The sequence below is a fragment of the Acinonyx jubatus genome, chromosome F2 (genome assembly GCF_027475565.1).
Source record: "Acinonyx jubatus isolate Ajub_Pintada_27869175 chromosome F2, VMU_Ajub_asm_v1.0, whole genome shotgun sequence".
Classification (NCBI taxonomy): Eukaryota; Metazoa; Chordata; class Mammalia; order Carnivora; family Felidae; genus Acinonyx; species Acinonyx jubatus.
The window spans coordinates 66,189,444-66,201,801 of record NC_069394.1 but is presented as its reverse complement, the minus strand read 5'-3'; the positions used below and the strand labels follow the sequence as shown (position 1 = coordinate 66,201,801).

The window sequence follows — 12,358 nt, the reverse complement described above, 5'->3', positions numbered from 1 at the left end:
ATTTGCATTTCCAATGATGAGTGATGTTGAGCACTTTTTCACATGTTTGTTGGCCATCTATAGGACTTCTTCAGAAAAATGTTGCTTTAGGTCCTCTGCCCATTACTTAATCAGATTGTTTTCTGGTGCTGAGTTGTATAGGTTCTTTATATATTTTGCATATTACTGCTTATTAGAGCATATTGCAAATATCTTCTCCCATTCAGTGGGTTGCTTTATTTTTTTTTTTTACCATTTTTTTTTAATTTACATCCAAATTAGTTAGCATATCGTGCAATGATCTCTGGAGTAGATTTCTTAATGCCCCTTACCCAGTTAGCCCCTCCCCCCTCCCACAACCCCTCCAGTAACCCTCTGTTCTTCATATTTAAGAGTTGCTTATGTTTTGTCCCGCTCCCTGTTTTTATATTATTTTTGCTTCCCTTCCCTTATGTCCATCTGTTTTGTACCTTAAAGTCCTCATATGAGTGAAGTCATATGATATTTCTCTTTCTCTGATTTCGCTTAGCATAAGACCCTCTAGTTCCATCCACGTAGTTGCAAATGGCAAGATTTCATTCTTTTTGATTGCCGAGTAATACTCCATTGTGTGTGTGTGTGTGTGTGTGTGTGTGTGTGTGTGTGTATGCCACTTCTTCTTTATCCATTCATCCATTGATGGACATTTGGGCTCTTTCCATACTTTGGCTATTGGTGATAGTGCTGCTATAAACATGGGGGTGCATGTGTCCCGTCGAAACAGCACACCTGTATCCCGTAGATAAATGCCTAGTACTGCAATTGCTCGGTCATAGGGTACTTCTATTTTTAATTTTTTTGAGGAACCTCCATACTGTTTTCCAGAGTGGCTGCACCAGCTTGCATTCCCACCAGCAGTGCAAAAGAGATCCTCTTTCTCCTCATCCTCACCAACATCTGTTGTTGCCTGAGTTGTTAGCCATTCTGACAGGTGTGAGGCGGTATCTCATTGTGGTTTTGATTTGTATTTCCCTGAGGATAAGTGATGTTGAGCATTTTTTCATGTGTCGGTCGGCCATCTGGATGTCTTCTTTGGAGAAGTGTCTATTCATGTCTTTTGCCCATATCTTCACTGGATTATTTGTGTTTTGGGTGTTGAGTTGATAAGTTCTTTGTAGATTTTGGATACTAACCCTTTATCTGATGTCATTTGCAAATATCTTCTCCTATTCCATTGGTTGCCTTTTAGTTTTGCTGATGGTTTCCTTCGCCGTGCAGAAGATTTTATTTTGATGAGGTCCCAATAGCTCATTTTTGCTTTTGTTTCCCTTGCCTCTGGAGACATGTTGAGTAAAAAGTTGCTGTGGACAAGGTCAAAGAGGTTTTTACCTGCTTTCTCCAAAATCTCCGAAGAGGATTTTGATGGCTTCCTGTCTTACATTGAGGTCTTTCATCCATTTTGAGTTTATTTTTGTGTATGGTGTAAGAAAGTGGTCCAGGTTCATTCTTCTGCATGTTGCTGTCCAGTCTTCCCGGCACCATTTGTTGAGGAGACTGTCTTTATTCCATTGGATATTCTTTCCTGCTTTGTCAAAGATTAGTTGGCCATACGTTTGTGGGTCCATTTCTGGGTTCTCTATTCCTGTTCCATTGATCTGAGTGTCTGCTTTTGTGCCAAAGTAGGTTGCCTTTTGTTTACTGATGGTTTCCTTTGCTGTGCAAAAGCTTTTTATTTCGATGTGGTCCCAACAGTTTATTTCTGCTTTTGTTTGCCTTGCTTTAAGGAGACATATCTAGAAAAATATATATATGACCAATGTCAAAGATATTACTGCCTGTGTTCTCTTCTAAGGTTTTTATTGTTTGGGGCCTTACACTTAGGTCTTTAATTCACTTTGAGTTTATATTTGTGTATGATGTTAAAAGGTGGTCCAGTGCCATTTTTTTTTTTTACATGTAGCTGTCCAGTTTTCCCAGCACCATTTATTGAAGAGACTGTCTTTTCCACATACTGTCACCTCCTTTGTCAACAATTAATTGACCATATAATCAAGAGTTTATTTCTGGGGCTTCTAGTCTGTTCCATTGAACTGTGTTTACTTTTGTGCCAGTACTATACAGTTTTGATTACGACAGCTTTGTAGTATAACTTGAAATCTGGAATTGTGATACCTCCAGCTTTGTTTTTTTTTTTTTTTACAATAATTACACTTAAATTTACCTTTCAACATCTCTCATAGAGAATGAAACTACTTTATACTAATTAGAGCTATACAAAATTACCTGTCATGCATATAATTGAGGTACTCGAAGAAATTAGAGAATCATGAAGTTGGAAGGAACCAGAAGAGTCAATCCCTTTGACAATATCCTTATCCAGGTACTTTCAAGCTGTTGTCAATTTATAGCCTCATGAAGTACCCTGCTCTCTGTCGGGACATTGCTGTCAGAGATCCAGGCCCAAATACAACTTGTTGCACGTTTTCTAAGATTATTGCGATTTAAAAAAAGATTCATGCTAGCAGAAGAACAATGGTAAAATTACACAAAATTCTAAACAAAAAGTTAAAAATTAGTTAAAATTTAACATACAGAGATAGCTTCAGTTAGCATTTGGGGATACATCTGGCTTTTTTTTCCCCTTTATTTTGTTTGAGTATGCATGGTGTGTAGATATGTATATATTTTGTGATTTAGTTTTAAACAAAATTGGGATAAACTGTTGATACTCGGTTTGTTTTTGTTTTTTCACTTAATTATGTTATAAGCAATTCCCCATGCAATTATGTATTCTTCAAATTCTTCAAAATATTTTAGTGGATATATAATATAGCAAAACTAAGAAATATTAACTTTTAGTCAATCATTTGTAAACTACTTATCATATATCCTTTAAATTTTTCAAAGCATTTTTGTAAAGGTTACATAATATAGAAATAACAAATACTAAATACTCACAATATTATAATTTATTTAATCATTTATAAATTACTTATTGTTTCTAATTTTTCACAGTGATGAATACATGATGAATATCCTTGAAGATCAATCTTTATCTACATTTCTAGTTATTTGCTGAGGATAGAGTCCCAAAAGTAAGGCAAAGTATTAATTTTTTTATTCAACTGATAAATTACCTGCCAGCAAATTTACAATTTATAATCCTACTAGCACTGCATAGCATAATCTTCATGTCATATACTTGTTTTTTGTTTTTTTTTTTACTTTGTCAATCTTAAGCAAGTATCATTCTTTTAGTTTGTTTCTTTATTAGTGTGATTACACACAAGATCTCCCTATTTCCCTATTGCTTTTACCTATTCATCCCATTCTACTCTTTGTGGTAACATCCTTTTCCCATGTTGTAAAAGGAAGTAGAAGAAAATGCATAGGTGTTACGGTCAGGTCAGAATGACCTAGGATTTGATCCATTTCCACCACCTAGCTGTGTTACCTTGGACAAGTGACAACTTTAAGTTTGTATCTTCTCCTGTGTATTGTCAACAACCCTCACAAAGTAGAAACAGGGTATAGCAATCAAGAACATACAACCAAACAAAATCTAAATTAACTCCCCTCCTTTTTCTCATTTGCATGGTAGTCCTTCACATATTGGAAGACAGCAACGCTCTTACCGTCTCTCACCAACTGCTCTTCTATCCCTATCCTTTTGGCCCAAATCTTGGGGATTCCTTTCTCCAAGCTACATGTCTCCAATTTCTTCACTCACATATCAAACAATATGCTTTCAAATTACCTCATCATCTTGGTATTTCAGAGTATGATTTAACCTAGTCATGTTCCCCTAGAAAGTGGCATCTAGAACAAAATCCAGATGTGATTTGAAAAGACCAGAGTAAAGGTTATCACTTCAAATCATCCAATTTGTTTTCCGTATCCAGATCCACGAGCCAACAAAATCTATAATCCATAAACCTAAAAGACTAACTATATTCACCTCACTTTCACCAACAAGGCAGGCCAGGTTAAACATGAGGGTGTAGAACACTCTTGAAGTTCTTGTGATGCCTTGGGCAAGTAATGTAGTAATGTCTCTAAGGTCAGTTTACTCCTTGGGAAAAATGGGAGTAATATCACTTATCTCAAAGGGTTTTCGGAAAGATTAAAAATATTAATTATAGTATCTGGCATGTAGGAGGTATTCAATAAATAGAAACAAACAATTACCACTGAAGCAAGACTACTGCATCTTTATTAAGCACCATTTGTCAAGTACTTTACATGGTCTTGAGCTAGAGCTTGGTCTACCCAAAACACAGACGATGGAGTAGATGTTAACCAATTAACAACTCATCTTCTCCAAATTCTGCCCTGCTCTACTTTCATCCTCTCCTCCCTCTTGCCATCATCTTCAGAAAATGAAGAGCCATCCCTACCAGCAGGTGGAGGAATGGAGCAGTCACCTACAATTCCTACTCAAAATTACAAGCAGACAAGTGACACTTCTGATTTCAACCACAAGATCACTGGCACTGGTCCATTAGGAAGGGTACCTGCCAGCAGCTAAAATGAAGTTCTGCAAGCTTCAAAGACTCATCTACAAATGTAGGGTTTTTTTCCTTTCTGAACATACTACTGATCTACTTCCTTTCCTCATATACTACACCTGAATGCAAACATACAAAAGTATCATTTATTTTGTGAATAACCTTTTGAAAGACACATTTGACAACAATATAAAAATCAACAGTCTATGTTACATTTAGGCAAGAACAGGCCATTTAAATGAGGAAGAGAATAAACACTCAATTTTTTCTCTCAATTCAAATAGATCCAAGCAATATGTACAATAAAAAAGTTTTAAGTTGTTTCTAAATTAGAAGATTAAAAATTAATTGTTGAACTTTTCTGGAGTGGCCAAAGGGAATGTAAGAATGCCCAGATTTTAAAGATCTTTAGTCAAACGACTTCTAACAAAATTAGATTTAGTCTTTAGTACAGAAAATTAAATTCCTTAAGATCTGCATGCAATGAGAGTTCTTTACCACCTAAATTTGCTAAGTATATATAATCCTACTAAATGGCTATCAATAGGCCCAGGCAAAAAATCTGAATTAAGCTAAGCTTTGTCTACTTCCTCTTTCTTCAGCTCTTCTCTTCCCAAACTTGTCTCTATACCCATCCCTAGAAAAGAAGTCAATTCCCTAAAATTATTCTAAAATTTTTCTTCATGAAAAGAAAAAAAGGAAGGAAAGATGGGTTGAAACTTACCCTAATGTATTAGAAGTCTTATCAAATTGCCTCAAAGAGAATGGATAATACCTCTCCTTCTTTCCATCCAAAATGAGCTCCCTAATCTTTGTTTCCTGAAAAGGATGTAATATTTTACCTCTTGCAGAACATTTGTGTTTAAAAAAGAATTCTTGGGTAGGCAGTATGTACAGCTGATGGAACTCTAAGCACAGCAACAAAGAAAAATCTAGGCAAGGTCTAAAACCTCTTCAAATCACATCCCATACATTAAATGTGTTCCTGATGACAACTTATAAACTAGCAATTTGAACACCCAACTCCTCAATCAGAACACTCCAAATACACTATAGATTTACATTAATATTATGTTTGGGCATATATTTGAAGTATAGCATAAATATACATTACTTCAGAAGTAAGAGCCAAACATGATAGTATTAAATTTAAATCAAAGTATGAAACATTTCTGAAAACAGAAAAATGAAACTAAGATCCCAACAAAACAAGTGTTAGGGAAATGGACAGGGAGGAAAGTCTCAGCAACTGAACCACTCCCAGGATATCCCACCAACTGCTCCCACTATCCCCTGTATTGTCTTCTGAATATCGATTTGTGAAGAGGCAACTACTGTGGTAACAGTAATTTGGAATAATGCACATTTACAAACTGATATTTGATATATAACAGTCCTTACACATGAGCACAAGATATGCAAATGAAATTTGACAAAAGAAATGCAAATGCAGAGAAGCACTTCAGAAAGTGTCCATTTTGCTTACTGCAAGTTGAAACAAACTCAGCATACCACAATGCATCTACTGACACAGTAAAACATTTAGATAAATGTTTACAAAATATTTATAAAATGTTTATTAAATAATTATATAGTATTATAATCTCATATCATAATCATTATAATATTATACTGAAAGAGAGATAATCATTTATCTAAGTAAGGACAGAACATTCTAGGAAACCAAAAAATATTCTTACCTCTTGACCCAACCTAGTGATCCCACTCTAACAAACATGCACGAAAGTATTAAAGTTTTATATACAACACCAAGACCTGAAACAACTCTAACATTCAACATTCAGAGAATAAATTACTCATAGATCAACACATCATCACTACTAATGTTCATTAGGTATATATAAAACTATACTGTATTCTGATAGTAGCCACAAGCCATATGCAGCTACTTAAATAAAACTGAATTTACCATTCAGTTCCTTAGTCAGACAAGCCACATTTCAAGTGCTTACCTAACACTTTCCATCATCACAAGTTCTGTTAGATAGTGCTGATCTACACAGCTACCTGGACCATCCTCTATCCTCCTTCCCTTATATGCAATGCACCCTTTTATCTACTTAATCTTCAGGCTTTGGCCTAAGCCTCAACTACTGTGTGAGGTTCCCCCTGATTTAGGCAGGAAATTTGGGTATACCTTCTTGTAGTCTCATTACACCTTGGTAACTGGCAATAAATTCCATCACATCATATTATTTCCCCTACCACAATCCTGCAAGCTTCCTTAAAGAACCAACTTTTATCCAAGGGACTTTGAACTGTTCTGCCTTGATAATTTTCCATATACTAAGAGAACTGCTAAAAACAACAGAGATGTACACTATAAGTGAAAAACGTTTATGCATAAGGAATATAATGCATCAAAGAAAAACATGGCTAGGTTGGCAGGCTCACAAGTGATTTTTAAGATTATTTCTTTTGAGACAGAGAGTGAGTGGAGGAGGGGCAGAGAGAGGGAGAGAAAGAGAAGGCCAAGCAAGCCCCACAGGGCAGTGTGGAGCCAAAGGCAGGGCTAGAACCCATGAACCCGTGAGGTCATGACCTGAGCCGAAACCAAGAGCCGGACACTCTACTGCCTGAGCCACCCAGGTGTTCCATCACAAGTGATTTTTGTTTTCAATTTCTAATTCTTTACATGTTCTTAGTACTCAACATAAGGAGCCTCATTCTCAGAAGGTGTTTAGCAAATATCTGTGGAATAGTTTCTGTATTAAAAAAAAAAAAAAAGACACCACGAATGAAGCCTAATGTAAACTATGCACTCTGGGTGGTAATGATGCAGCAATGTAGGTTCAACAATTGTAACAAATGTACTACCCTGTTGGGGGATGTTGATAACGGGGGAGACTATGCATGCACCAGGTCAGAAAGCACATGGGACATCTCTCTGCCTTCCAGTCAATTGTGCTGTGAACTTAAAACTGCTCTAAAAATATAATGCCTTCAACGAAAAAGATCCCAATATTTTGTTCCATAATAATATATACCATTGATTTATAATAAATTTTAAAAACTAGACCACAAATTTCTAACACAAATAATATTTATCTCCAGTGCTTAGAAAATCTGACTAAATTAACTGCAGGTGCAGTGCTGTCGGTGCCATCAATACACTAACTCAACCTCCTCATTTACTGAGCACCGACCCATGCAAAGCACTGTGGACACAGCAGTGAACAAGACAATTTCTGTTCTCACAATATTCTTTCTAAATAACAACTTTATTCTGCAAGATAAATCTTTAACCTCAGCTATCAACAACAGATAGCTCAAAATGGCAAAACAAACTTCTCTTATCCTGATTTTTTTCAAATAATTCAAAAAACTCCTATTAACCTTCAAGAAAGTAGTACATGACCTGGTTTAAAACAAAAAGTTAATGCCTCATTTACTTGGCATTCTTAGGACAGTTGGTGCTCCAAAGAAATGAATTTTTCAGATAACTCACTCTTATCCATTTAAGCACCAGCACTTACATTGTTTGGCATGGAGATTTCTTTTTTAAGTGGGAATCTTTCGATTTTTAAAAAGATTCAATTAAATATTATTTTGACTGATAATTATTGTGTTGTACAGCACTCAAGCTCCTAAACTATATGTCCCCAGGGTTCTTTTTTAAAAGTTGCTGGCTTTGAAGAGTTTTTCTTCTGATCCCCAGCTTTGGTGTGTCAGCTGTCAACTTTTGCTGGTATCAGTGTGAACCTGACTCAAGCAGCCTCCAACTCCCTTCAAATTTGCTGCTACTTGCAAAACAAGTTTGTCAGAATTTTGCCTAAAACACACAGGCTTTGAGAGGATCCTCAAATCTACATTTTGGTTGTTCTGTCTTCTATTTATTTCCTGAATCTCTTAAAGTTTGCAGTTACAAGTTCCAAACCAAGTTCTGGATAAATTACTGCTATACCCTGATAAAAGTCCTTACATTGTTTTCATATTTAAAACTGATAGTCAGAGATAGCTTCATTATTTATTCACTCATCCAACAAGTATTAAGTACTTGTGTTGTGAAGTTGGTAAGTAATATTATGGTGAAAATAAAGAACTAAAAAGATTGCTAGTTTTGAACATATTCTAAAATAGAAAAACTCAGAAAAAACTTCTTAGCACTTAATAAAAACAGGGTTGTTGTGTGGGTTTTTTTAATATTAAACTACAAAACCACCTCAGTTTTTTACAATTTCTATAGCTTTAGATTTAAGAACTGAAGATTCAAGGGTTCTATTTAACCAAATATTTATTTTAGAGAGCTCTGAATAAGATTCCAAAATTTTATACCCTTTTTTCCTATTACACATTCCCATCTAGCCCTAAAGAAATCACTAGCAACATATGCTTTAGTTTTAACTGATACTCAAAATCTTGGTAACCATTTCAAACCATGGTAAGTTTATCTTCATTTTAATGTTGAGCAACAATAATTTGATAAAAAGTGTAAATTCAGGAAACTTCCTGTCCAAATTTTCATAAGTTCCTATATTTGGTGTGCAGAAAAATTTTTTTTAAGTTTCAGGAGTAAGAGATGGTGTGGCCCTACAATATTTGCTTTATTTGCCACAATCATATTTTTAAAATTCCATTACCCATTTAAACCTAAGGCTAGGAAATGAGTCAAAGAGGAGTAGGGCTTAAAATTGGTCTCTGAGGATTAATTAAGACAACTGGTAAAAACCCCTGGTGTCAGCCTTACTTGTTTTAATGCTCTTGGAATCTCCTTTCTCATTCATTTTCTCCTCAGGGAGCACAAGTGACTTTTTCTGTATTTTATAATTTTATAACTGATTACTGGTCACCTTTATTATGCAGACTGAACTGGAAATGGGCATTAGTTATGTGCCTGTAATCTGAGACAGTAAAATAATATTTCTAAGTGATAAAAAGTTACTACCATTAAAAACTATTAATTACTACCATTAAAAACCTTTTCCAGCAATGCATTAACATTTCTTCAACATTAATTTTGGAACCTGCAGATGCTTTAAGTAGTACTATAGAGGCAGAGCATGGACCTAACTTTCAAAATAACAACACAGTATTATTTAAACTATTAGAGTAACCATTAAAGTTGGCTCTGACCTCATCAGCATACCATCTTGTCCCATGATATAAGTCTGATTCTAAATAAAAACAATTCAGAGAAAAATCCAAATGGTCTCTTGCTCTCTTTACAATTTAGGCAAAGAAGCAAATGGCAAATACTGGACACACCTATCATAAGCAAAATCTCCACGAGGTACTATCCACACTACCGGTTTAAAAGAAAAATACAGACCTGGCTCAGGATATTTACAATACAATTGGAGAGAGAAAATATGTTCCATAAAAGATACTAATACTAACCAATAGTAAAAATAAAAATAATTGAATTAAATTAAAAACTGATCATGAACATTTAACATTCTGAAAGCAGAAATGGAGGGCACTTAGTTCAAATGTAAACAAAATTCTTTTTGCCTATTTTAAATCTGGCAATCAAAATCAGCCAGAACTAAGGAGTTGGGCCAACAGCATCACCAAAGAAAAAACCGAAATTCTCAGGAGCAACTGGTATTGGACCATTCAAAACAAAGTCTTCCTGTGAGTGCTCATTAGGAGTTTCTCTCCTAAAATCTCCTTATCAAATTACAAACCTGGCTATCAACTTTGCGGAAACCTAAGCTTCAGAGAAGCACTCTCGATACTTTTTTTTTCAAAGCACTTAAGGTCCATCCACAGAATAGGAGCTGGTGAACACCGAGGAGGAATTGGCCTATTGTTCGGAGAACCGCAGGACCATCCGAACGCCACGGGGCGCGCGGGAGCTGGGGGTAGGCAAGGCTCAAACGCGGCACAGGTGTGCGTATGGGGGAGGGGGGACAGGTGTGCCCAGGGCCACAACTAAGGTTAGAGAGGCCCGACTTCAGATCCAGACGTCAACTGGATCTGAGGAAAAGAGTCATTCCTGAAGCTTAAACCACGGAGCATGGAGGGGGCGGGCCTGAGGAAGGTCTTAAGGACTCCAAAGCCCACCCGGTTTGGCAGTGGGGGTGGTCGGAGAAGGCCGGGGCACTCAGGGTGTAAAGCTCGAGGATAAAAGAAAAGGCTCTCGAATCGAGGGGCCAGCGTAGAAATCTCTAAACAATGAACCACGCTGGGTCTGGGGTAAATGGCTAGGAGACCAGGGGTGTCGCGGAGGTGGGAAGAGGGTGGGAAAAGGGAAACAAAAGAGAAGCCCCCCAAGTGTGGGGCCCCGGTGGCGGCGGCGCCGGCGATTACCTGTGAGAGTTGACGGGGATTGGGGCAGCCGAAGAGCGCGGAGCTGGAGCTGAAGCTGATGGCTCCTCGGCGGCTGAGGACGTGCTGGGGGACCGGCCTGTCCAGGGGCAGCACCGGCAGCTGGTAACATACTTCCATTGAATACGCCCGCCCTGCCCCCGCGCGGCGCCCGCCCAGCCGCGGCCGCCGGCCCCTGTGCTGGGAAGGGGCCGCGGCTCGGGGGCGCCGGGCCGAGGCGGGGGCAGGGAGGGCGGGCGCCGACCCCGGGAAGCCGCGCTCACGCCTTCCCACCCCAACACTCCGCCCGGGCCGCCGGTGGGAAGACGCTGCGGCGGCCGCGGCGACAGTTACGAGGACCGGCGCGCGCCCGGCTCCGGGGTGCAAGCGGGGGCAGCGCAGGCAAAGTGGGAGAGGGAACCCTGCCGTCCCAGATCTCCTCGGCCGGGAGGAACGGGTCCGGGCAGAGCAGGAGTGGAGCAAAGAAGAAAGCGGTGCAAGAAAAGACGGCTGGAGCCAGCGGCGAGACCCAGGTCGCACGGGGCTTGGGACCAGCCACCAGCTCGGGCCGCCGCCACCGTCCTGCCCCTCCCCTCCCCCGGAGCCTGACTTCACTCCGCCGCCGGCGCGAGCCCGGCGTAATTCACACTTTGCAGCCGCGGACGGTGCGCCAACCACGGCCGCCGCCACCCTGACGTCACGACGCCGCGCTGCAGGCCCCGCGCCTCCGCAGCGCCCTGGGAGACGGGTTAGCGGCGGTGGGGGTGAACCGTCTCGCTCCGGTTCTGCAGTAGGTCACTGTCCCCTCCCGCCACACACTGCCCCCCTTCCTCCTCTCCTACCAACCTTAACCCATAGCCCCCGCCCAGCTCTCCCTTATCTGCCCTCCACACAAGGCGCGTGCGCACGAGGCCCCACCGTTTGGGGACATTCCCCTTATCGTTAAACTCTTGCTTTCGAGCGCGCTGAGGGTGTGGGGTGGGCTCAGCCTGTCTACAAGCAAGATTCGGGCCTTCTGACCCCAGAGACCCGAAGCACAGGGCGCAGTGGCAGTGCTCAGCCTTAACTGCGGGGTCACCGCTGTGCTTCCCTCCTTGAATTCCCATTCTTGGGCTTCGCTGGGGACCGCTGCGGCAGTGACGTCAGCGGACCGCGCGGGCACCATCCTCCCCGCTACGTCACTGCCAGTCCCTTGGCGGGGCCCGGCTGGGGCTCTCCCCAGGCAGGTACGGGCCCCAGGGCTGTCCCGGGCCAAGGGGAGAAGTGAGGAGTAGAGAATGCGGGAGAGACGAGAGGGTGAAGGGGTGGTGGGGAAACACCGAGACCGAGAAAGAAGAAGTGAGAGTATGCACTGGAAAAAATGAGAAAGAAAGGATGATACTGAGAAGACAAAGGAAAAAAGGATCCTGCATGACCTTTTACCAAAACTGTTTTGGTTTGTTGGCTTTGATTTTTAGAAAGCAGAGAGAGTAAAGAGCTCTTGACCTGCTTTGTAAGTTGGATACGTCATTTGCAGGTTCATTTTGTCAAATTTCTCCCTAAACTGCAATCCATTGTTTCAAATGCATTCCAGCCCCTGGGATGTCGGCCTGAACAAGCTCTTTCCTGCTGGCAAAATTGTT

At 40.1% G+C, this 12,358-nt stretch overlaps 1 protein-coding gene across 1 annotated transcript in view; it reads right to left on the bottom strand.

Moving 5' to 3' along the window:
• PDE7A (phosphodiesterase 7A) overlaps positions 1–11,524 on the bottom strand; it is a 122,533-nt gene extending 111,009 nt beyond the window's left edge. Inside the window, exon 1 of the mRNA XM_027042753.2 lies at positions 10,740–11,524. Coding sequence (XP_026898554.1) covers positions 10,740–10,877 — 138 coding nt within the window. The 5' untranslated portion in view covers positions 10,878–11,524. The remainder of the gene's footprint in view (positions 1–10,739) is intronic.
• Between the last annotated feature and the right edge of the window lie 834 nt (positions 11,525–12,358).